General features: G+C 35.4%; 1 protein-coding gene across 2 annotated transcripts; it reads left to right on the top strand.

Moving 5' to 3' along the window:
• The first annotated feature begins 1010 nt into the window (after positions 1-1010).
• Positions 1011-25886, top strand: LOC131067298 (plant cysteine oxidase 1). 2 transcript variants are annotated; one of them, XM_058002259.2, is made up of 5 exons: positions 1011-1599; positions 10109-10198; positions 24735-24881; positions 25096-25299; positions 25441-25886. In XM_058002259.2, the coding sequence occupies exons 1-5, from the start codon at positions 1488-1490 to the stop codon at positions 25563-25565; spliced, it is 678 nt and encodes a 225-aa protein (XP_057858242.1). In that variant the 5' UTR covers positions 1011-1487; the 3' UTR covers positions 25566-25886. The 2 variants fall into 2 exon arrangements, with proteins under 2 accessions (XP_057858242.1, XP_057858241.1); XM_058002258.2 differs by having other exon boundaries at positions 1014-1599; positions 10109-10275; positions 24731-24881.
• Positions 25887-27009: the final 1123 nt, after the last annotated feature.

Here is a 27009-nt window from a genome sequence, read left to right as displayed (position 1 = left end):
ATGGTGATATTAAAGAGGGTTTGAAAAGTTTTTGTTGAATATTGTTGTAGAACAAACTGCATGTATCCAATATAAGATTGTTAAGGTTAGTGGTAGGTCCGTTTCTTTCTTTTGGAAAAGAAAGAAAAGAAAGAAGATAATGGAGTTGATTTTTGCCAAAAAAATTGGAGGTTTAGCTACGCTTAATGGTCTATATTTTGTTTACTTTTCATTTCCACAAGACAATTTACTTTTGCACTTTTACACCAAGTTTACTTGCATTTCGGTTTCTATTTCTTTACAATATTCATCCATCTATATTGAAATTTTACAACTATTTATATAAATTTATTGACCATTCACTAATGTTTGACCTCGATCATATTTGTTTACCATTATGATATAACTGATTTACTTAATATTTAAATAAAAGTACTTTTGAATTATTCATACTAATAGAACTCAAATTAATTTCAACATTTGTAATTTTTTAACATTTAAAATATATTAAGATATGTAACTTGAACTATTTCAAAAGACATTTATATCAAAACCTTGTATTTTTGTATGAATGAATGACACTAATTAATAATAAATAAAAATTAATAGGTAAGATAACTCTCAACATAAATAATCAATAATATTTTTTTTATGTATAATTCGTCAAACCATATATATATATATATATATGATTGGTTAAATAATTTTCTAGGCATAAAATAAATAAAAAAAACATTTTGTACACAACAATTTAATAATTAAATTATTCAAAATATTACAAAAAAAACCTATTTTACCTAATAAAAAATGATATCTAAAAAGTCATTAAAAAATAATTTACTAAGAAATATTCAAAAAATACAAATATTTAAATATTGAAAATAAGTAAAATTTTTTTATTAATATTTTTCAAACAATTAAAACTCATTATTTTAGTATTAAACAAGTGGCAACCTTTTCCTGCCTATGACCTAATATTAATAAAAACCATTGTTTGATTTTCTTTGTGATCTTCCGAGTAAGCACATTGCATAAATTGACTTCTACAAGTCAAGCATCGAAATCGCAAACGTTAAAACGCAGCCGCTCTCCGGTTTTTCGGCCCACAGAAACACTGGATCCTCCCTCTGCTCCAGCCTCTGGTTTCGCTCCTCATTATTCCAAACCTACCCATGCAAACGCCATTATCAGGAATGCCCATATGTTCGGGGCATGCACTGGGCCCACCTCGACTGAAGGGATCGCTTTTGTTTAAAATCCTCGCGCATTTTCCAGTCGTTTATATCCCAAATACATGGCAGCCACCGAATATCGAATCCATCTTTGACCTGGGGATCGAACCCTCAACCGTATAAACCAAATATCTGTTTCAGAATCCGTGTTCCTCCAGGATACTTGCAGCATATCTTTATCATGCTTCTTCTCGAGCACTCTTCACAAGCGTTCTTATTCTTCTTATTTTAAAGCCACACGACCAGATAGATAATCGGCTAGGGTTCGAGTCTCCAATGCCGACTGCTGCTGTTCAGAAATTATACGAAGCCTGCAATGAGAACTTCTCTTCTGTTGTTGCTCCCGAGCCATCCTCTCGCTCTATTCAAACGTTGCGTTCTGTTTTAGGTCAGTTGTTAACAATTTAATTTAGTTTTGGAGTCCAATTATTCACTCTACTGGTAAATCAAGAGCCCCTTTTGTTCGTTTCCGAGCTTTTCAGAAGGTCTGTTTATAATTTTGTAAGTATTCTTTGTTAGTTATCTGCCTCCTTTTATTTTTTCCCATTCCAAGCCGGCCTTGAAAAAAAAGCCTACAAGGTTATTAGGTAGGTAACTTGTTCACTTTTGGATTTCGGTAAATGGGCACATGAACGGCCCACAGTGGGATGTGTGTGTGATTTTGTAATGGTTCCATAAACTCTTTTTGGTCCGTTGGATGTAATTAAGCCAGGAAAAATGGGCATAACAGGGATTTTTAGAGGGATTTATAGTGATTGGTATCTCAATTTTATTTATTTATTTGAAAAATCTCCTCAGTTAGAGATACTTATTAACAATCTTTAATACAAGCTGAAAGCAATGGAATGTGAAAGTTGATTCAAAGACTCAAGCCACAATACGAGCAGTTTGAACAAACAAATCGAATTTCGAGAACATCTCAGGCTTATGTAGCTTACAGTCATACAACACAGCTGTCATCCAGATCTAACATTCCATGAAAGCAGATAAGGAGCCAACATAGTTGCTATGTTTTAATCAATCTATTTGACTATCACAAAAAAGATATATGCGTAACAGTTAACGCTAAGCAAGTGGCAACACTTGTAAATATCATGAGATGGGGTTTGATTATTATTTCAAACACCCTAACCACTCCGGGGCTTTGACATTGAAGGCATGCTTCATTATAGACGCACCTTGATTTTCATTTTCTTGTACCTTTTCGTGCTGCTGCTTAAACGTAGGTTAAACGGTAAGATCCAGCTGAGAAAACATGTCTTTGTGAGGCTGTGGATGCCATGAAGGAGTTGGTCACTGCTGAGAAGGCAAACACCCAGTAAATGAATCTCTGCTTCTGGAATTGCTATGGTCAGTGTGAGAGTGAGACCTCTAATTTTCGTAAGATATGATAGCTAGTATTTTAGTATTTGAATATCTTATATATGCTAGATGTGATAGATACCTCTTGGACTCAAAGCAAGTCTTACCCTCTGGCCTCAAGTGGCTTGTTGATGCAGTACTGTAAGTGGGTCAAATGAACAAATCAACAAACAGATGTTCAAAGTGCACAACAGAAGCAACTATGAAGAAATACGGAGATTTAGAAACAAAACACTTATTTCCGTCCCTTGTAGCAATCATTTTGTGCCTGTACTATAACCTAGTGTCATCATCTTCCACGTATTCCAGTGCTTAATTCTCTTGCTTGCAAATTATGTCCATTTCCCTACAATAACCAGCAATGGTAGTATATCATATAAGACCCTCAAATACTGAATTGGCCAAGATTTTATTAATAAAACCCTTGTGCGCTAGATTATCCTGAAATCTAAACCCTACTAAATATTCTTTTCAGTTCATCAATTGAACCCAAAATATGTGATAGTGACAAATCTGGAAGCCGTCATGAATGTGGAAGAACATATGTGAGGAAATTCTTCCAATTACCGTAGATGAGCAATTTGGTTTTGTCAAGAATGTAGCTGTTGTCTAATTTGCTTTATATTTTTGGCGTGCGGTTAGATGCATAACTTGTTGATGCCGTTTGAATCCCTTGGCATTGCTCAAGGCTTATGCATATTATGTTCTTTGTTATTATTGTCACTGTTGCTGCTACCATCAATTTGTGGAGTTTCTTGCCATACAAAGGAGAAGCTCAAATGCTGACTACACAACATGCTATTGTTGCTTTAATTGGAATACAAGAAAGCCAATTTCTCTTTATACATAGGTGTCTGTAATTGATTTCCTCCGCCCCAATAGTTGTGATCTATGCCCACCATTCATGACAACTCTCAAACACCTTTACTGCCATGATATATATTTTCAGTCCATTTATTTTTGAGGGTTTAAATCTTTTTAGGTTGAGTGGACATTTGTTTAACAGTCAATGTGGGGGCAATTGTTTTAAATTTAGGGATTTTCCCATTTAGGATAATGGGAGTGCATCAAGTTTACTTGTAAGTTTGTTTTAATATAGTCTTTCTGATATAGGGGTGTTTCAAAAGACTATAGGGTGTGGGGAATTTTTATTTGAAAGTGAAAATTCATATTAGGTCGTCTCATGCATTTTAGAATATAGTGGAAAAAGGGAAATTTTTTAGACTTGTCAAATATTTGAAGCAAAAAAATAATTTCTTTTTGATTGGTGAAAGTTATAATTAGTATTGATTTCCAAAAAATAGACAAAATAAAGTTTGCTGTCTTGTGGTCTGAAACCACTGATCTGTCCCAATAAACCGCCCATAAAACCACCTATACAAAACCAGTAACCCTACTTCTATACTAGCTTCCCACTATTTATAGTAATCACAAAACATATACATTTGATACGAAATGTTTTAGACCCTATTCCAACCTACCAAAATAAACACTTACGCATCAAAATATAAATATTTTCGTACTAAATTTCATTTTGTCTTTGCAGTCACCTTCGCCATTTTCTCCCAATAATCCTTCTTGCTAAACTTAAGACGCTTTTTTGAAGGCTTCTCCTTTGCAAGATCATCAACATTCCCTCTTGCTCCCTGTCTCTCAGGTATTCTTTGATATATTGCCATCCCAATTGGGCTTCAGCCTGTCTATCCTCTTTGTCACATGGGGCTCTCCACAACAGGGAGGGTCTTAAGGGTGAGGTAAACTCGGCCACATGGAGCCAATCACCACCGCGTGCTTTGAATCCTTCACCTGGTACAGACATTGTTATGAAATCACCCATATTGTAGCACCACTCACCCTTGATGTATCCATTCATGATCCAATGTGCATCATTTTTCCTGCCCAGATTCCAAGCACCAAGCCAGAAATAGAGATGCAATATCAACATTGGTTCAATACCTGTACTCTGACGCAATGAATTCATCACCTAACATCATTTAGACCATTTGAAAAAACTTTGGATCATCAAATATGAACACCTTTTTCAATCTTTCTTTTGAGATTTTACCCCAAAACACAAGTTGTTTCGTTGTGCACAGGTTAAAATTGGCTTCCATCCTCTTCTCCGCGTCACACCATTTCCTCTCTGTTCCACACCACTTCACCAGTGCCACCAAAAATGATGATGAAATTGTCCATCCTACCTCCATAAATACTACTTTGCACATTTCACAATATTCAGAGGTCTCGTAGCCGTCAATGCAATTTATTCTTTCAGCAAAATGCTTGTGGCTCGTACTCCCTTGTCCTTGAAAATCACCTCCCTAAAATTTTCCCATATCTCCTCCTCATTACTTGAATTAAATGCAAATGCCCATTTCGGCTGGGTGTTTGCCACTTCATTACCTCCTCTCAACGTATGTGATACTTTAAAATCTATGAATGGAGCTAAATTGGCTCTAATTAACTTAATAAATTTATGTCTTCCACACCTGAGCCTCCCCTTTAATGATAACATTTACGATTATTTAAGAATCTCCCTCCAGATGGAGTTTCAAAATCACCAATTTGCTCGCTAAGTTTACGGTCAGCAAATCTGCTTGTGCTTCTGCTTCATTGTTTGTCCCATCCACTAGCTTCTTTGCTCCAATGGCTAAAATACTACCTGTCCAATCCCGTGCTACACATCCAGCTCTTGACGGTCTTGGATGACCCATCAAAATTGATCTTTGCCCATCCTTCCCCTGGCTTGATCCACTCACATCCTTTGTCTTATTACCGGATGGATGAACCCAAGAAGGCCCATTAATAGGCTAGCAAAAAGATAATTTTTATTAAAATTAAAATCTAAAAATCAAAACAAATTTTGCAAAAAATAAAAGAATCACAATGTTTGGTATATGAGGTTCCTTTGGTTCACATTTACAAGTCAAGTTGTTGTAATTGAACTATTGTACCCTATGCTTAATATAGTTGCAATGACAATGTTTGTGGCTTCCTCCCTATAGATCGCTGGGGAGAAATAAGGACACAATTTTTTTCATTTCATTCCCTTCGTTACCTGTTCATCACTATCATAAGATATAAATCTGGTTTGAACTAAAATGAACTTGCTTTGGTGTTTCATGTGTTTTAGACGTCACTTTTAGGGCTGAGGAAGAATCCTAGTGCGCCCTATCAAAGTTAGAAAAAAACATTAGAAAAAATGCCACTGCACTTATGGGTTCACTATGGGTGTGTTCGAGTTCACCCGAGTTCGTCTCAAGTTCACCCTAGATGAATTGGGTTCTTCTATGTTGCATCTTGTTCAGACCAAGAGAGACTGTGTTGATGCGTGTTTTGTGACATTCACCAACACATAATAATATACCAAGTATTCTATCCTCTCTTGAACAAGGAAAGGAAACCTTAGATGCTAAACAATGTGATCCAATAAGGCAGCCTCAAGGTTTACAATGCGAATAATGCGACTTTACGATGGATAGACTCAATGAATGATGTGATTTGCTGTTATCAGAAAGGGACTTATGCTTTATTGGAACTTGGATATTAGACTGACTCAAACTTCAAATAAAAGGCTAAAGATAAGGGTTTAGAGAAATCTAGTCTAATAATCAAACAATGCAAGAAATGATTGCTGACTTAGTGAAACCAAACTAAGCTTTGCTTTCAATGAGGAAACAACTATGCAAAGATGGTGCAATCTCCAAAGGGTACGCAAATGATTTTCAAATCACTTATGCACATCAACACCATGAACAATGAGCATAGAGCAATTGAAGTTAAGCTTTCAATATAAGTTCAGACTAACCGTGCACTGCAATTTGCAATCAACCAATTCCAAATGGTATGAACATATAGGCCTTACCATTAATCAACAATAAGATCTTCCATTCAACTAATCAACTCCATGTAAACAAATCTCAAACTTGAGAAGTAGAAACCATGCAACATGTTGAAACTCATACAAAGATCCACCACATCTTTAATGAAAATCATGTATTTATTTCTACATAGTCTTGGCAACAATCTCTAGTCTCCTCCTCCCACTACTTCTACTGTTGGTTTCTAGTCTATTAACCTTCACAAATGGAAAGGCCAAGCCTTTATATAGAGTTCTTGATTACAAATGAAGGGCCCTGATTGATTTCAAATCAGCGACCAAGATAATTCTATGAAACCCTAACTGGGGTAGTTACAACCACCTCATTGACCAATGAGAAAATTACAACACTTTGAATGCACGTTCTTTTAGGAAAAGGACCAATGAGAAAATTGATATAGTCTCAATGGCACAATTTACAAGAAGTAGATGATGACACTTCGTTCAATGCACCCACACGTCCATTTGTTGATGAGTCAGGTTCAATGAATCTGGACATATTGACTTGTCATTATTTGATTGGTTGATGATGAGTGAGTGCCACCTCAACATGTGTATCTTGTAAACTTTCATCCTCATCACAAAGAATTCATTGCATTTCAAGCAATATCTCTTGATACTCAACACTATCCGGTGTTTTGACTGATTGTGATGGTTCATATTCCCAAATTGCATCATCTTCATCATTGTTCTTTTTCACTTTTGGAAATTTTCTCCTTGAACATCATCTTGCCTTGATCATGTTTGGAATCCTTGGGTTTTATTGTGCATTAATCTTGTTGAGTCTTTCACTTCTTCAATGACTTTGATCCGGATCTCTTGGTTGTTGTAGTATATCCCATGTTGAGTTCCTTCCTTTGATCTTGGATTTCCAAGGTTGTTGTAGAATCTTCCTTGTGATCCTCTTGAATGGCTTGATATCTTTCTCATGTTGTGAAGTCCTTCTCCATTTTGTCATCTTGAGGAAACCCTCCATGTTGCAATGTCCTTCCTTTGCATTTGACATCCTTTCTTTGTCTTGAGCATCCTTGATTTTGATTTTGGTAATCTACATTTTGTACTAAAAATTTAAAGTATTGCAATATGTAATGCAACAATTCTAGAAGTAACTTTGCAATCTTTTGAGTGAAAATTTGATTTCATGAATTGCAAGCAATTTTACATTCATAATCTTGTCTTTCAACTTCACTCTTTGCATTGTTACTTTTCCAATATAAAATTTCATAATTCACATCCTTGCAATGATTTTCACAATTTCAACCACAAAACCCTAGGACTTGACAAAAACCAAAACCTTACTCATTCCATGGCCAGACACTACAGAAATATTGCCAAGTCTAAACTAAACAAGTCAAACACTAGCTAATGAGTGAAAAGTGGGGGCCCCCATTTGCAATGGGGCGTGTATGTTTACAACATAACAGACTGGACTGGAATCGAGATCTGCTTGAAACTAGTCTTGGATCTGGCTTGTTCATAGGCAGATTTGGTAACATAGCAAAAAGGGTTATAAATTCCATATAAAGGCAACTGCTAAACCTAAAACTACACTGGTATTTGTATTTCATTGTATTAAAGAAGATTACCATTCACTTACCACTTTAAACTAGATTATTCCAAGAGGAAGCATTTAAAGCAAGCTATGAGCTAGAACCCAGCATGCCTATCTACATCGAACTTACTTAAACCTAACATTACATAAAATATGAGCTTCATAGAAAAATATCCCATTCGCATAGCAAAATTGTTGTGTTTAGGCATACAAAAATGATGGGCTGAAAAAGTTAATTGGCAAAGTGAAGGAATTTTATCTTTTACTACTGGAGAAGTTGAAGGAGTCTCAAGCTAAGCATAAATAAAGCAAGGTATAATCAACATAGAGTTGAGTTTATATTTGGGAACAAAAAATCCCATTACAGCAAATATAGAATACAAGGCTACGCTAACTGTTGAGAAAGCAAGAACCAATGCATTAAGATGTTATTTATACCCCTCCTTATATGAAGATATATTTAGTTGTAAAGGTTGAAAACTTTTTTTTTGAACATTCCATGCTAGATGAGGAGGAAGAATGCCTGTTGCCTTCCATTGAAAATTTTGCACCCAAAGACTAAATTCCGAAAGAGGAATTGGGAAAAGACTTCTATGTTTCAGCAAAAGATGAGGAACTGAAGTAAGCTGTTTGAGTGAATTTCAAAGCAGGGAAAGCTTGTGCAAACAGTGTTGTTGGAGCTCCATAAGAGCGATTGGCTTGTAATATTTGTTGATATAAGTTGACATAAGGAAGCACAACACCATGTCATTAAATTTAATGGGTTTCTCTAGGATAATTTTGTTACATTTTCTTTTTGTGTGATTTATTCTCGGTCATCTACTTGCTCAATTTCATGTTTGTACAATTTTTGTGATGGATGTTAATACACAGATAGCTTCACAATTCAATGCCCAATTTGTATTCAAGGAAAACCATTATACATCAAATTTAATACTTATTAGTGTGTAGATAGCTTCACAAGTCAATGCTCAATTGTTTCTAAGCTAAGAATTTAAGGAACATTATCATGCACATCAAATTTACCATTTAATAGTTATTATTGCTTAGATAGCTTCACAATTCAATGCCTAATTGTTTTTAAGTGTACGATTTAAGGAACATTGTTATATATCAAATTTAATACTTAATAGTATCAGTGCTTTAAGTTTAGATAGCTTCACAACTCAATGTTTAACTGTTTAAAGTTTTAAGGAACATTTTTAAGGAACATCAATATACTTACAAATTTATCAGTTAAAAATCATGCTAAGATTTGTATTAATTGTTTAGGAATGAAATATCTATCTTAATTGCAGATCTATGTGTACATGATGTTTACATCCTACATACAGACAAATATGAAGAATTGTGTGTAGAATTACATGCGCACACGTTCACATGTACACATATATAGTTTTTATATACATAAAAATAAAGGTAAACATGAGGCTAGCTTTTTAGGTCATTGTCAAGCAACACACCAATTTAGTGCATGAGACCCTCCCTTCTGCAAGTATTCCACAAGAGAATAATTTGTTTATGTTTTTTTATATTGTTGAGGTGTACAAACCTACCCAACTCTAGACTCAAACATATGACCTTTATTACAAAGTACACAAGCTTCCACACTAGGTTAACTCACTCTCTATGCACATAAGCAATTATGGATGCTTATCCTAACATGCACTAAGAGTTACGTCACACATACTGTTATAACTTATTTATGTATAAATCTTATTTATATATAAATAAAGTGTAGTGAGCACAAACATATACATGTTAATTGTGGTAACTGTTAACAAGGATTCTCTCTCTCTCTAAACACGCACGCACACACACACACAACAGCAAGAATAGACAGTAAAGTACTCTATTATTTAAAGTACCTTAAATTACTTAGGAATAGACAGCAAGAATGATAAGAAAACACCATATTAAGTCGAGTATTTGATTCTTCTCTGATTGAAGTTGTTCACAATTTTTATAGTTGCTAGAGCCACTTGATCTCTATTTCTTCGCTTCAAGAAAGGGCAGCATCAAGTGTGTTTTTTTCCTGTTTTAAAATCACAGTACACTGACAGAAGAGCCATATCAACTATTGATCCCAATTTCGTGTTGCAGATTCTATTAAACCTGTTGATGTGGGGCTAACTGAGGAATTATTTGAAAACATTTATGGCTATGGTTTTTTAGAACCAAATTTACAGAAAGGTGAACACTCAATGATTGCAGCCCAGTGGGAAGCACCCATCACTTATTTTCATGTTTATGAGTGTGATAGATTTTCGGTGAGTAGAACAATTAGTTGGTAATGAAATATGATTTAGTTTTATCCTTTATTTTAATTTTCCATTGTTAAAGGAATACGTGTATATTAATGTATAAGACAGACTTTGCACACTGACAAGCACAAATATAGAGATCAACAGATTATTCATAATAAAGTATAATAATGTAAATTTTATGAACAAAGGGAATGTTCAAACAAATTTCCTTTTGAAAACTTTCCTGCGAGAATACTTTAGGGTTTTATATGCTTTTTCATCCCTTCTCATTATTTACCATGTAAAAACATCTTGTTTCAATCCTTGTCTTTTTTGCATATCCCATGTAAGTTATAAGCACGTGACAGAAATTGAATAAAAAGTAAACTCTCATTCTTAATCATCATAATGTGAGCATAAAAGATGCCTCTCCTTAATGGTAAACATGTCTTCAACTTTTGCAATATAAATTAGATGCTCCTCGTTGATAAAGTTCCGAGTGACAGAGAGAATTTTCTTAATATAGGTTTCTCCATTTATTGATGAATCGAACATCATTGTTATGTGGTTTTTCCTAGGGAAACATGTATTTAAGATTAAGAAGATCCTTTTAGTTTTCATTAAATGGTTGCAAGTGGAGGAGTGGAGTGATTATTTTATATTTTCATATGATTTTTCTATGGAGGTTTTAATCACTGAACTCACCATCGTAATCCATATGAATAAGAACATTGCATAGATACAAGTAGCATTGAATCTAGCTGAGGTTATATACACAATTTTATTGCAAATGTAGAAATGTTTTTTGTATTAAAATAGTTCAAAACATATACATCATAACCATTCCGAAGATGTCATCAGACTGGTGTCCTACATTTTACATGTATTCTACTATCTACATTATCATTTTTACATGTATATCAAAAAGGCCATAGCCCTATGTCAGATCACTTGGTTTACATCATGAACAATATATAAGAGGATTAGTACAGCAAAATTGCTTCCCGTGTCAGTACATATATAGCAAAAAAAGAACCACACTGTTCACTGAGCTCCTACAACTTTCTCCCCAGTCCTGGGAGAAGGCTCATCTGGATCTTCAATTTTGAGTCTCTGCATGTATTGTGCCAATGCTTCAATCTTGAGTCTCTGCATATATTGTGCCAATGCTTCAATCTCCTTCGGATTTAGCATATCCATATATTTCTTGAACTACTGAACATACTGGATATCTTCCTTGCAAATCCGAAGAGCACCTTCCCGGACCAGAATCATGAACCTGTCTTTAGAAATCTCCAAGACAGCAGAAACCTGTGACATAATGTAAAAATGTGTGAGTTTACTATTAAACTCAGTAAGCCTCCTCCTCTTGTTTTGAAAAACCTCTCCATTTCTTTCTTTCCAGATAAGCCACAAGACTTCACAAGAAAGGACAAACCAGAACCGGTTCATCCTAAGGTCAAAAGATTCTACAAAACCAACAAGGATTTCACTCCAGGAAGGGCCAGGCCGATGGTTCCAGACAATAGAAGGACCAAGGAAAATGGACCACACACCACGGGCAAATTCACATTAAAAAAACAGGTGTTCAAAGGACTCCTGGACATTACACACACCACACCTAATAGGTTTAGGACCCTTAGTAGATAAAAAGGAACCAACAACTAATTTTTTCAAAAGAAGAAGCCATCTAAAACAAGATTTCCTAGGATCAATGAGAGAATGCCAAAAAAAATTAAAAACAAATTGCCACCTGGACTTTAAGCCAATCAAGACCCCAACACTGATTAACTCTAGTGAAGATTGAGTAGTCATCCTTCAACATCATGTAAATCTGCTTAGTAGAGATGTCCAAAAAAGAAGAACCATCCAACCATTTTAGTTGTTTCAAAAAGGAGTCAGTATCCATAATCTTACCAGGGAAGAAACAACTTGTAGCCTTACCAATAAGAGAGTAGGTTTTCTTTTGTGAGGGAGGAATCCCATATTTAGAGTTGATCTCAGTCCAAGAGCCAAGTAGGTTGTCAAACAGTACATTGCTAATAAGAGAAATACCTTTTTCATTCCAGATCTTAGCAGAGCAGCTTTCAGTCAGAGCAAGAGGTTTATTATTTAAGTTCACCTCCACCAGATAGATCTGTCCACAACGACATATGAAGGAGAGTTGCCTATAGTAATATTAATATAGACTGCAATATGTATGATTGTCATTCTTAATTTCATATACATTCATAGTAGAACAAGATATTTACATGTTTACAATCCCAAGCTCTTAACCAGTTCTAATTACTTTTTTTGAGGAGTGGTGTGATTTGTTAGCAAGAGGCGGAGTAAAACCATCTCATTATAGATGAGTCCCAAGGGTGAAAGAACTCATGATCCTGAAATCTGGGCTGTGGGCCCCAAGGGGGAATGGACTGATGTTCCAATACACTGGGCTGCATTAGGGTGATGGTATCATCGTGGCCTAGACAAGCAAGTCTCACATCCAAGATTAGAAATTAGAAGGGGATTAAGATTAGGCTTGAACAAGGACAGTGCTTAACTGTACAATGAACAACCTTAGTCATTAATGCGTAATTACTATAACATGGTAGCTAGTAATGTAACATGCACTTGCTATGCAAATTTAAATTACAACTTTTAGAGGAAATATAAATAGAAATGTAAATTTGCAACAATTTTTTTTCGTTTAATAACAAGAATTGAAAGCAGAAATGTATGAATTGAAACAAAAGTATATTCTATGAAGATATATCAAGTACACATGAACATTTAACATTACAATTAAAAAGAAAAGAGAGGTTCAAAGAGTACAGTTTTTCTTGACGTACTTTATGATCTTTACATAACTTTACCAATGATTTGGAGGGAAAGTATCATCGGGGCACTTTTCTGCCCAACCACAGACTAAACTAATCCCTCGTGCCGTTTCCAATTGGAAAGGCCCGACTCTTCGCAGGGAGGTAACGAGAGAAGTTGAACTCATGCCATCTGAGACTGGTGTTTAACCCTACACAATCTCTAGTCGGTCATTTACTATAGACTACCCCTAACTAGTATGACCTCGGACTGAGTTGTATAACTGGATTAACGAACTGATTGATGCTCATAGATAGAGCATCACCTTGGACAAAGGTTTTTAATTAGTTGCAATCACGCTAATGCCTGAAGTCAATGTTCATCACCCTACTCGGCTGCAACTTGGGTTTCTAGGACATAGGTTCTCTTTTGAGAATCTTAATTAATGGATGACCACTATGTCAAACACTTGGTGACCATTTTCAACACACGATTGATACATGATAAACAAAACAAACAATAGTTCTCTATTAAGTGGGCTTAGCTTGAACATATTGGCCGATATTCTACCTCTTCCTGAGGTCGAAGGCCTTACTGTTTTTAAGTGTAATTTGTTCCTCTTTGAATTCATTGTTTCATGGTCTTGAATTGAAACTATTACTTTAGTATGAATAAGGCAAGATAGGCCATAGAGCTGCTAGCTCTCATGTTCACTCTAAGTCTCCTTATCCAACATGCATTATATGAATTTGCTGTCACTGCAATATCTAAGTCTACTTGTTGTTTTTGAATATGTCAATCTGCATTAATGAGCTCTGTGGAGCTACTCTTGCTTATCAATCCTTCTTCATACTAAGGTTAATTTAACAATCTCAACCAAGAGGGGTTATTCTCAAGCTTATTTGTGCAGCTTACATAGCTGAGGATAAATTCCCACATTACTTCTATTCTAGAATAGATTAAAATATCAAGAAGATATCCCAGTGATTCACGACTCTTGATTTTTCTGAGCCATAATATTCCCGGCTCCCATTTTATGTATTTTCATAATTGTTGAGCTAATTTTTTTTTGTCTTAACAATCTTATTTATGTTCTACTTGAATATTAATTATGATATGTATGCACCCCAATTTAGGAGGGTTTTAATACAGTTCCATGCTTAGTTTTTCTAAACAAGACTACGCTGACTGTACAATGCATTAGATGTATATAATTTTCCATTATCAATTAAGAGTTTTATCACAGCCATAGTTCAGTAAAAACAATTTACTGTATTCAAGTAACAAAGGTTCTTTCCTTTCATGAATAGAAGAAAAGAAGAAAAGAAAGAACGAACAGATGCATACTAAATATATAGATTTTAACATGACCTGGTTAAGCAAATGAAGGTATGAATTCGATGTGCCTTTCCTTGCAGAGATTCCAGACTACAGTTTCTTTTCTATTCTTCCAGAAGTAGCTGTGCAGAGGCACTGCTTGCCCAAGGAATTCCAACACACGTTGCAAGCACCCAAAAGCTTATCGAGTGTAATTTCTCAAAGAGAAAGTTCGATAATGTTTTTTCAGAGCAACTATTTCCAAAACGTAATAAAAATAATGATCCTTTCCATTCCAAAGGACCCTTATAATCTCCGGAAAGAATCAGTTATATTCATTTCGGTCAATTTCGATTCTATTTAGAGTGAATCTCATACGAAATGCAAACATGCCACAATTTACGCCCTGCCACTATGGGGTTACTAATATCAAAATATAGGTTCGAATATCGCCAAGTAAAGATTGTTCAATCTGACACCAAGTCCGCTGATATTATAAGCCAAGCTGTGCTTAATATAAGTATAATTCTTATATATGTAAATAAGACGCCCGAACATATGGCCTTCATACCAATGCCATATCATACCTAGCCTTAATAATTTTAAAATAAACTTTGAGTGGTAAGTATATATATATATATATATATATATATATACAATACGTATACTTATCTATATACGCATGTATACATATGTGTCTCTCAAAGTCTTGAGTACATACATATACTTACGTATGTATACATGTATGCATCTAATGTATATTCAAACATATATTTATAAATTATACATATGCATGAATGAGTTTTTTTTTTAAATAATAAATATTAACACCAAGGAGTTCCATAACTATAGAAACATAAGGAGTAAGGACTAGGATCTCATAAAAGTTTAGTCGCAAGAGAAGATTACCAACTCCAATATTAGGAGGGTTAAACCCTAATCATTAAAAATGACTAAAATAAGATTACCCGACACAACTAGTTGACAAAAACAAGTTTAATGTGAAACTATTTGACTCAACTAACGGTTAGGGTTATAGATGGCATTGAGTTCCTCTTTTATTATCTCTCGACCCGATGATACTTCCCCTTCCTTCTTGAAGGATGACGATCTCTTGCACACACTTGTCCAATTCAAGTAGTTAGTCTGAAATCTTGACATATCTCTATCGTTGCATTATTTAATAACAAATGTAAAACATCTGATATTCCATCATGATTAATATCAAATCATCAACATATATGTTGCAAAACATCATCCATCGTACTGAGCACAAATAGCATTGTATAAAAATAACATAAAAACATCTAGGGCACAAGTGGGATGTAACAAGTAATGTATGTTTCCCTTTGGGAACTGATAGCCTATAAATAGGGGACATTACAATTGATATCAGAGCTTTGATCTTGCCATCCTACAGGGTAAAGACAAATCAAGGAATCATTCTAGTCAATAAGAAGGAATATAACAAAACATGTATTTGTGTGTATGCTCCGTGTTTGCATATATCCGTGTGTACTCTCTGTGTTTTTATGTGTATGCTCCGTGTTTGGTTCATGCCTGATATGTTTCCAGCATGTTTGTTCCATGTGTGTTTCCAAAGCCATTTCATATTGGATGTCATTTTGAACACTCCATGATCATTGCTTGAGGACAAGCAACCTTGGGTGGGGCGGCCTGTAATGTCCCCACTTTGAATTATAATTAAATAATCAATAATAATAATAAAATTAAAATACAAAATAATAAAAATAAAAATATAATTAAATATAATTAAAATTTGATCATAGTTAATGAATGGTCAAAAGGCATGAAATGATAAGTTGCGACTCCCCCAAATATAAGGTATAAAAGGGAGAAAAGAACTCATTTGAAGGGGGGATAATTTGAGAATCAAAAGTGCAGATCTGATTGTGAGAGGTTGTGTCCCTTTCAAAGGGCAGAAATAATGAAGAGTTGCACTCTTTCAAAAGGGTGCTAATGGTGAAAGGGTGTGTCTCTTGCCAAAGGGCATACGTGATGAAGAGGTGTGACCTCTCCCTCATATTGCGAATTCTCCTAAAAACAAATATTTCCTCCTTGTTCAAATCAAAGTTTTTGTTCCTAGGACATGGTTGAGGGGGGATTGGTATATTCTTTCCTTAAGAAGTGAGTTGAGGTGAAGGCAGTGATGAATTTGAGCCAAGAATACAAATTTAGCTCGTGATCCTTCCAATGGGTCCAGAGTGAAATTCCTTAAACCTCTATTTTGCTCCATGTTTGAGATCAAGATCTTTGTTCCCATGGCGTAGTTGAGGGAAAATTGATGTATTCTTGCCTTGAGAAGTGATTTGAGGCAAAGAGATGATGAAATTTGAGCTAAAATGCAAATTTCGCTCTTGACCCTTCCAAAGGGTCCAGAGCGAAATTCCTAGGAGGTCTAATGTTTTGCCTAGGTCCTTGAGCAAAACCTATCTCTAAGCAATTTTGAAGGCAAGTGACTTGATCTTGATAAGGTAAGGGTGAGAGATGAAGTTCTATGAAGGAAGATTGATTGAAATGCAAATTTCGCTCCTGACCCTTCCAAAGGGTCCAGAGCGAATTTTTTTCTTTAGGCTGGTACCTTGCCCAAGGTCCAAGGCAAACTCCTTCTTTTAGGCCATTTTGGGGGTCAAATAAGTGATGTCTTCATGAGAGAGGGATTGAAAGGTGAAAATCAATGCAAATTGAAGTGAAAAGAAGGAAGAATTCAACCTAAAGGAAGAAATTCGCTCCTGACCCTTCCAAAGGGCCCTGAGTGAAAATCTCATTATAGGTCCTGTGCTTGGAGAGGATCTAGAGTGAAATTAATCTTAATGCCTTCTTGTTGATGATTTAAAGTAATATATGTCATGTTAGAATCAATATATCATGTATTCTTAATCATCTTTTGTTTGTTTTGCAGGTCCATCAAATCAAGTTGGAGGAAGATTAGGCTAGGACAAGGGCGACCTCTTCCAGTTTCATCATTATCGAGAGCACTTCAATTGCATGGAGGACTCAGGGTGCTTCTAAGTTGAAGGACTTCAAGTGTTCAAGGAGTTGCACGTAATAGACCAAGCCATCCTCAAAGACCTCATTCTTCCACATGGAGAAACCACAGGATGTCAAGAAGAAAGATCTTATAAACATTTCAAGACGATATGAGCTACCAGAGGAGGATCAACCAAGGCCAGTGCAAGGGTACGTTGAAGAAGCAAATGGTTTCAGAAGAGTTAATCAAAGTTAGCTTTTCATCACATTGAATATCGAGAAATACAACGTTCATTGACTAGGCAAGTGTGAGACAAGGTGGCATCCTAGTCACTGTTCCTCTAGTTAGATAGGTCCACATCAGCATGTCCAGATTCAATGTACCTGACTCACCAGTGATGGCACAAACTTCAAGGCACCTACCCTGATTTACTATTGGTTCACACTCATGAAATGTAATTTTCTCATTGGCTAAAGGAGTTTGTTGTAACTGTAGCTAGGAAATGTGGAAATCATCAAAGCAATGTAAACATTAGCCTAGTTCAATCACGAAAACTCAATTGCAATGACCAATCCTAATTACATTCAATGAAAACATGAAAACAAGACATTCAAGATTGAAAACTAAGCAAACCAAATGCAGATGTCTTCTTCATGTGGCTTCATTGTCCTTCTTTCTCCTTCAAATAGCTTTTGTTTTGTGGATCTCACCTACTAGTGCATAAGCATAATGTGAAAGCAAGATTGTCAAGACGAGACGACATCATAAGGGTACTAGAAGCGTGATTGATTCGACCAGGGACCTTGATTGAAGAAATTCATCCAATTTATAGACAAATTGGAGAAAAGACAAGATTAGCATGAATTTGATTCGAATGGAAATTTCAAATCAAGAATGACAAATATGACAAATTATGACAAATTGACACTTTCTATGCAAGATTGATTGATTGACAAAATTGACAAGGTTGCTATGCAAAATTGATTGATTGACAAATTATGACAAATTATGACAAATTTGCTATGTCATTCCCATGAAATTAGGAGAAATATGGGAGAAAATTGAAATTAGATGAATTAGAAATTAGGAAATTAGAAAATGAGGAAATTAGGAATTAGGAAAATTAGAAAATGAGGAAATTAGGAATTAAGTGAATTAATTAACAATTTCTCATTTATTAATTAATTCACAAAGAGGGAAGAATTAGTTAGCCAATTAAATAAACATTTAATTGTGACAAGAAGACCTAGGATAAATAAATAAATAATTTAACCTAGAGGGAGAAATGACAAACAAGGTTAAATGACTAAATCATGAAACCCTAGAAGATGAATTAGAAAATGCAAGAATGATAGTTAGGTCATGACAAAGGATAATTGATATCGATTCGATTTGATCATGATTTTGACTGACAAAGGACCAATGCTGATAAGTGATTTGATTGATAAATGCGCCAATTGACGAGGAACAATGACTAATTGATCCAAATTGACATGATTGAGAAGGACGATGATCGATGTCAAATCGATCGCAAAATGACAAGATTGAAAACGACAACGATCGATGACAAATCGATTGCAAAATGACAAGATTGACAACGATCGATGACAAATCGATCGCAAGACGACAAGATTGAAAATGACCACGATCGATGACAAATCGATCGCAAGATAACAAGATTGAAAAGAGGACAAAACCCTAATTCCATCATCGATTAGGATTGACGATGTCCAAAATGATGACAAATGAGCATGCACATTGATGCGACAGGATAAGATTGACCAAAATCATGACTGAAGATCGTTATCGACAAGACCAAATTCGAAAGCGAGACGAATGAAGAATGCAAAAGAAGGACTCGATGCTCGCAAATGATAAAAATCAAGTGCGTGACATAGTAGAAATGTTAATGTGATGCAAAAACCCTAAAATAAGGCAATGGGCAAATGTTAAAGTATGACTCCGCAAGCATTAACCATTTTTAGACGTCTACAGTAACAAACCCTAATTAGGGTTTTCATCTTGTAATCCTAGCCATTGATTGTAAATCAATCAGAGCCATTGAATTGTAAAGAGCTCCCTATATAAAGCTCTGGCTCTTCATTTGTAGGGGTTAATAGTGAATAGTTAGTTCATAGAGGTTAGAATAGCTAATGATTAATAGTGAATAGAATAGAAGTTAGAGTAGATTAGGAAGAGAAGGCAACAAATTGTTGCCTTGATTGTAAATGAACTCCATTTTCATTGAAGTTATGGTGAAATGTGTTGTTTCTTTGCAATATGCATGGTCTCTTGTTGAATCTTCATTTTAGATGATAGATAATTAGATTGAATGAAGGAAGTTACTGAATGAAATCGTGTGGAATCCGCCTGGTCCAAACCACTAGCCTCTTGTTGATTGTAAGGGCTTGCGTGGTCAACTGGCATTGAATGAGCTTAATCTCGAGTTGTTACACGTCTATTGTTCATGCATTAACTTGAATGGTGAGCAGTATGAGATGGTGTAACGATTTGAACATATTGGAAGCATCCCTTAGAAGATCACACTGAACTGGTGTTGAATTGCTCAGTTTGATGGTGAGACCTAGCCCAGTAGGACTCCAACTAGTCATTCATCCATCTTCTCGCATTCTAGGTCTTAGAGTAGACTTTCTGAGCCCTTCATCTTTTGCTATTTCTTTATTCTCCCTTGTTAGTAATTAGAACTCGAGTTCCAACAAATCAAACACTCAAGCAATCAAACGTAAGTCCACTTGTGATTCCAGCATAATCACATCATACCACAAGAGCTTATCCACACGTAGAGACCCTACATACTAGAACCTTGAAGTTGCCTTGATTGATCCTTAGGCGAAATCTTCAGCATTCGGGGAAACTTTGTTCAAGAGAGGATAAGATACCTTCATATTTTATTCTGTGTTCGCATGTGCATGAAAAACACATCAACAAGATCCCAATGGGGTCAAGTGTCAATGCCCCTTGTGGGGGTTTGGGGGCAACACCCCCAATGAGGTCAAGGTGCAGTGCTCCTGGTGGGGGTCTAGGGGCAATGCTCCCAGTGGGGTTGAAGCACCCCTCGTGGGGTCCGTAGGTAGCCCCCTTGGTGTATTCTCTAATGTGATACAAGGCAAGGGTGAGGAGCAACATCGTTGCCACCAAGCCCAAATTAAGGCCTTTGAAACCACAACTTCTTGTCGCACTTCATTTCATAATTTTATCACTTAAGAGAAATTTATGAAGAATATTGCTCTCCAAGTCTTATGTGAGGAAGTGTGAGGTGCATTCATGCATTCTTAGGGCAAAACTAGGACTTTTTTTTTTTTTTTTTTTTTTTTTTGCGTTATTTTTGTGTTTCACATTTTAATGTGTGTGGCTGGTTTTTTGTCAAAATCACCAAGTTTTTGGCGAGTAATTGCTAAAAATATCGTGAGTACTTGCTAGAAAGTTAAGTCTTTTGGTGAATAAATGGCTCAAAAACTCGTTTTGTGTTTTACTTGGCGACTACGTGCCGACTTGACAAGTATGCCATCTATGATATATATGTATATATACAGTTTATTTTTGGTTTTATACCCAACATGTAGATTTGATCCCTTTATGATTTTATTGATTTTGATGCACTTTAGACTACAAATTGGGACTCAATGGGGATTTGCTATCTCCCTATATGAATTTTTTGATTCTCTTTATAACATCGTGCACCTAAGGGTTTCTATGCCCATGATACTCAGTTCCACATTTGTTGATGGTCATCCCAAGCACCCAGTTGCTATAGCAGCATCACCTTCATGAAATGAGAGTTGAATGTTTTTAATTTTCAAAAATGTATTTTTTCTCCTTCTAATGCTTTCTATACTCCCTCAATTGGGTGATCCATGTTGGAGTTATTTGTTGAACCCCACAAACCCATGAATCACCTGCAAGCAAAACATCTATCACATTTGAAGAGAATAAGCCATGTTTAATGCTATGCAACCTTGAGAGAGAATTTATCCAAAGAGGAATCTGATATTGAGATTAACTTGTAATGAATAACAATGAATGCTTATAAAAGCATAAAGATAAAACCCTAGATGTAAACTTTGAAGCAAGATTAAATTAGCTAGTTCCAAGTGTCACAATCGTAATAAATGAGACAACTTAACCTATTATTAGCCTAATTAGATAAAAGGAAAAAGCACCTAAGTTTAGCTTTAGTGAATAAAGTAGTTAAAGGACCTAATTATTAAATAATTAGATAATGTCCTAATTACTCCAACACCCCCCTTGTGATTAAATTAGGGAGAAGCTAAAAGCGCAAATAGCTAGATTTGACTTTAGACACCTATAGAATTCACTAGGAGAAAATTCTGCAAAAATTCTAGCACCACTGGATGGGGGGCTTGGAACAAGTTTTTCAACGATATAAAGTTTTTGAAAATTGGATGTTGTATGCAAAAGTTATGGCAAAAAGAAAAATAGGCTAAATTTAGCCAGCCAATAACCAACAACACGACCTTTGCGATTTAATTTCTGAAAAATTTGCTCACTTCATGCAAAATCCGACATATTCCCAAATAGTTTCTGGGGCAAAGAACAGACAATTGCAGAAAAAAAATGCTCGAATATTGATTTTTTTTTTTCTCTTAATTTTTTTCATGCAAATTTGATGAATTTTGGGAAATTGAGAGCAACCTCGATAGTGTTTTGTGGCTATGAAGAAAACCCAGAATTTGTTTTTCTCCAAGATGAGCCGATTTTTATCCTCAAGGTTGGATCTCTCAGAAAATGGATAGGAACTTAGCAGATGTGGAGCTTTGATACCATGTTGGAGTTATTTGTTCAACCCCACAGGCCCATGAATCACCTGCATACAAAACACCTATCACATATGAAGAGAATAAACCATGATTAATGGTATGCAACCTTGTGAGTGAATTGATCCAAAGAGGAATTTATATTGAGATTAACCTGCAGTGAAATTGGATAGATTACAATGAATACAATGAATGCTTATAAAAGCATAAAGATAAAACCCTAGATGCAAACGCTAAAGCAAGATTAAATCAGCTAGTGCCAAGTGTCACAATCATAATGAATGAGACAACTTAAGCTATCATTAGCCTAATTAAATAAAAGGAAAAAGCACCTAAGATTAGCTTAAGTGAATAAAGTAATTAAAGGATCTAACTAATCAAATAATTAGATAATGTCCTAAGTACTCGAGCAATCCACAATCATAGGCAGTTCATCCCTTAAAACAGTAGCAGGTAACTAGTATGCATCTTCCTCAATTGAAGGGGTAACTGGCCAGAACCGAAGGGTTCAAGCTATCTCATCAACTATTGCCACCCACCCACCCCATGCACCAATTGAAAGCTTGGATCAAAGGGCAACGATAAAGAGGGATCAAAGGTAGGCTAAGTACGCATCGATATGCGCCAAAAGCCCCTCTTTTCTATTATTCCCCAAAAAACTTAACTGCCCCCCTACTCCTCCCCCGCGCCCCTCCTTGCCCATAAAAAATTGTAAAGGCCGTTAAGAGAGCATCGGTTGTCCATGCCTAATTGAAGACTTAGCCATTCCTAACTGAAAGACACTGTGGCTTTTACCACTGACAGACTCAGCTACTTTATTCCAACTGAAAGATACAAAGAACTGCAATGCTGCCTATCTAACTGGTACACCTATGCTGCCAGAACACTCACTTAGCTAGCTGCCTTATTCCATTATTCCACTTTCCTAACTGAAAGTGCTTACAGTCCTGTCTAACTGCTAAAAGTAGCTATGTTGAAAGTAACTCAGAGCTATGGATTAGAAAGGAAACATTACACTATTCAAATCAACTAAAGGCCATGAGTCGTGCTGGTGTGTCAAACATAATTGATGTCCAAGCTGACGTGATAACTTTCTTGACTTCAAAATAACCAAGAAGTAAATGAATGATTCATAACATGTGCATATTCAAGGTGCAATTGAAACGAAGACAAACTGTTGTCATTCATAGGAGGTGAGAGGTAAGTAACAAAAGGTGTTGAAGTTATGAAAGGACACAAAGTCCAATTCAACTTGCAACTCGGTTAACCGCCATTGGAATGCTATAACAAGAAACTGGTGGGGACATCTTGTTGGTTTCATGAAAGGTTGAACTACAACCTAACATTTGAAACATGCTTTGAAAGTGAGGAACAAAAATGCTAATTTGCAAGTCATCATCCTATTTGTAGAAAAGGATTTTGTTATAATAAAAAGTAGGCAGGCAGCAGATCCACTCCTTGCATCCGTACCCATGAAGATATTGGGAAATTCAAAAAATGCACTTTAGGCTTTAAAATGCAGGGATAAGGGTGCATCATGCATCGTCACTGAAATCTAATAGTGCCAATATAATGTTCTCACAACAATATTTGATAAAAAAAAAAATGGGGCTTGAAACCTTTAATATTTCCAAGACATGCTAAAAAAAAGTCTGCAGAATGGAAATAAGCCATGTAAAGTTTGAAAGCCCGTGAAATGTCAGTGTTTAATGATAGAGTTGAGTTGAGCTCAAACTATACTGATGCTTATTTATTAGTTATCTAGTTACCTATTTTTTAAGTTTTACAGGAGTTGAGCTAGTCTTTGTACTGATCCTAATATATGTGACATTTGTATCATGGGGTGAGATCCACTTTTCCTAAACATGTATAGATAATTAGGGAGGGGACTGGAATTATAAGATGATGTACTATTTGTTTACATCACAAGGTTAGCCAAAACATTTAAGAGTATCACTATCCAGAACTTCTGGTTTTCAAATCCTTCAATTGGAAATATATTAAGCCTTAAAATTGTGTACTTGGAACCTTATACAAGAGTCCTACAGGCCATCACTGGAGCTTTTGAAAGAAATTAGTAATAATCACAAGAAGGAAATTGAAAATAATTTAGTTGGTTGGCCATTGTGGCAAGGTCTATGGTTAAGGTTGCATCTCGACTAGGCTGGCTATGGTTGATAATAGTGAAAATTGTTTTGAGTGGTAAGGGAAAAAACCACTCATGAAATCTTGCAAGATGGGTGAAACTTATATAAGGCCATGAATAAAAAAGTAGCAGTTCGGATAGCCTGTAATATCAACCCTTTTAAAATCAATTATATATTTGGAAAGTGAATCCTTGAAATATTTGCTTATGTTGGCTTCTTATGTATGGTATCCCTTTTGACTTCTGTGACGTGTAATAACCATGAATGCTTTCTTGTGTAACTGGTAATGAATGAGATTTTAACACCTAAACTGCCTGTTTTGAAAAGTAGCATTTCTCAAATTTTCTTTATCAGCAGTTAAAAATATTCATTTTGAGGTATTACTGTTATATAAAGATTAATCTGACTTAATGTTTTCGGTTCAGATAGGTATATTTTGTCTGCCAGCATCAGCAGTCATTCCATTTCATGACCATCCTAGAATGACAGTTTTTAGTAAGCTCCTTTTCGGATCAATGAACATAAAAGCTTATGATTGGGTTTATCCTATGGATACAGAACCAAATACATCACAATGTAAGTCCTCTAGGCCATTTATACCTTTGCCATTGTGTTATTTCCTTCTGTATATGAAACCTGGCCCTGGGAATTCAGGTTAATTTATTACATGGCCTAAAATATTTGTACATCTGAAGCATGGTGCTTTTGATATTGTCCCAGGGAGGAAAGCAAACTGTTATTTCATCTCCACTTCTTGGAAGGATTAACTAATGTCTGTTCTCTTCTGCAGTAAGGTTAGCAAAATTGAAGATTGACAACATTTTTACAGCACCATGCAATACATCAATATTACATCCTACATCTGGAGGCAATATACATCAATTTAGAGCAGTGACTTCCTGTGCAGTGCTTGATGTTCTTGTTCCTCCATATTGTGATACAGCTGGAAGGAGTTGCACTTATTATTGTGAATATCCTTACTCAAGTCTTCCTGGTAAGTTAATCCGTTGTAGATTTTTCTGGGTCTTTATGAATATGACTATGTAGTAGGTTCCTAGATGGTTTTGTATTTGTTAAATTGCTAGTATTGTTGTTGGTGGCACAAAATTTGTTTGTAAGCTATTTTCCGCTGCAGATGATGGTAATATGATAACTGGTGTTGATAGCGATGGGGGTTTTGCATGGTTGGAGGAGATAGAAAAGCCAGATGACTTTATTGTTGAAGGAGCAGAATATAAAGGTCCACTAATTGAAGCTTGATAAGCTTTGTGTATGTAAACCACATATGCAATTACGCAAGTATCTGTTTTAGAGATTTTATACGTGTCTTTTTCTGCTGGACTGTACCATGTCATAAGACCAATTTGGAGGTTGAAAATTATAAACCTAGTTGCAAGCAGTTAGTAGGCTTTGTCAGATGCATTTGTAATGAAATGAATTGATATAATATGCTACAATTCAATTGCAAAAATTTATCAATGTTTTTAATTCATTGGTAAATACAAGCAAAATGCTAAATAAGGTTGTTGTCGTTAGATATTGTATGCAAATTGCAATAAGCATGTATAATTGATGTGTCAACTAACTGCCTCCATTAAAATTTTGCAAATTTTTTATTTTGATTTATGATAAATGTAAATTGAAAGTAAATTGTTGCTGTTTTTGGGATTGAATGCAAATTTCAATTAGTATGGATGGTTGATGTTAGGAAGTTAACCACGGCGACTCCTTTACTGTAAGTTTGCAGTGTGATATTCAAAGCTTAGAATGGTTTGATCACACTGGATTTTATTTTTTTGTCTTGCATGTTATATCTTCAAAAAACTTGTATAGATCATAAGTATCAATGTCTACGTTTTTTTGGCTCTATTAAAATAGTTCCTTGCAACAGAAAACATCCATGATACATGGCGTAAATCAATATTTGGAGAAATTAAAAGGTGATTGAGATGCATGATATGGATGTGGAAATGATGAAAGTAGGTCAATGGGTCTTGAAGGTACAACCCTTTACATTAACAAGACGAACCATTTACATTAACGAGGAGTGGAAAATAGGCCTCCAAAATTCAGAGGAGACATTATTTACAAAATAAAAGACATACCAACTAGAGATTCCAACGGGGCATAACCCTGAGGTAGGTAAAATCCTTCTTGTAAGAAACTTAATATAACATTACAAATAAACGTACCAGGAAATTTGGAATGTAAATGAGTTCATTGTGCTTTCACAATATCATAAACATATACAATCAAAACTTGTGATCAAATAGTATTTTGGGGATCTAAGCAGACTTATAACAAAACTTGCAACAATTTGGTCGTTGTTCAACATCTAGAATTGAGATAGTGGTATTTATTTTGTTTGGGCACATGAGATTTGTTGCTCAAAGTGTGATGTTTCATTCCTTAAGGTTTTGAATGAAAGGCGAATAGCTCTACATTACAAATGCTACAAATCGGCCTTCCAATTTGTATCATAGAGAAAGACTTGGGAAAGTGAACCCTATTAGCAAATGTTTGCAAGCTTCTCATAGGATCATTTGGGGTTCCCATCTCTTGGAAAAGACCATTAGCTGAACACATTTTATCTATTGCTTATGAAAGGTTGATAATTGTCCCTTTTAAACACTGCAAATGGTCCTTCCAATTTGTATCACATAGAGCTTGGGAAAGTGAACCATATTAGCAAATGATTGCAAGT

Source organism: Cryptomeria japonica, chromosome 6 (assembly GCF_030272615.1).
Source record: "Cryptomeria japonica chromosome 6, Sugi_1.0, whole genome shotgun sequence".
NCBI lineage: Eukaryota > Viridiplantae > Streptophyta > Pinopsida > Cupressales > Cupressaceae > Cryptomeria > Cryptomeria japonica.
Note: the sequence above shows the minus strand (reverse complement) of the source record. Positions and strands in the feature narration are given on the sequence as shown.

What these genes read in the sequence shown, in the direction of transcription:
- LOC131067298 (XM_058002258.2), top strand. Translation starts at nt 1,488, where the DNA reads ATGCCGACTGCTGCTGTTCAGAAATTATACGAAGCCTGCAATGAGAAC. An exon ending in ATGAGTGTGATAGATTTTCG is followed by an intron (nt 10,276 to 24,730) that starts GTGAGTAGAACA and finishes TTTTCGGTTCAG; the next exon opens with ATAGGTATATTTTGTCTGCC. An exon ending in TCCTTACTCAAGTCTTCCTG is followed by an intron (nt 25,300 to 25,440) that starts GTAAGTTAATCC and finishes TTTCCGCTGCAG; the next exon opens with ATGATGGTAATATGATAACT.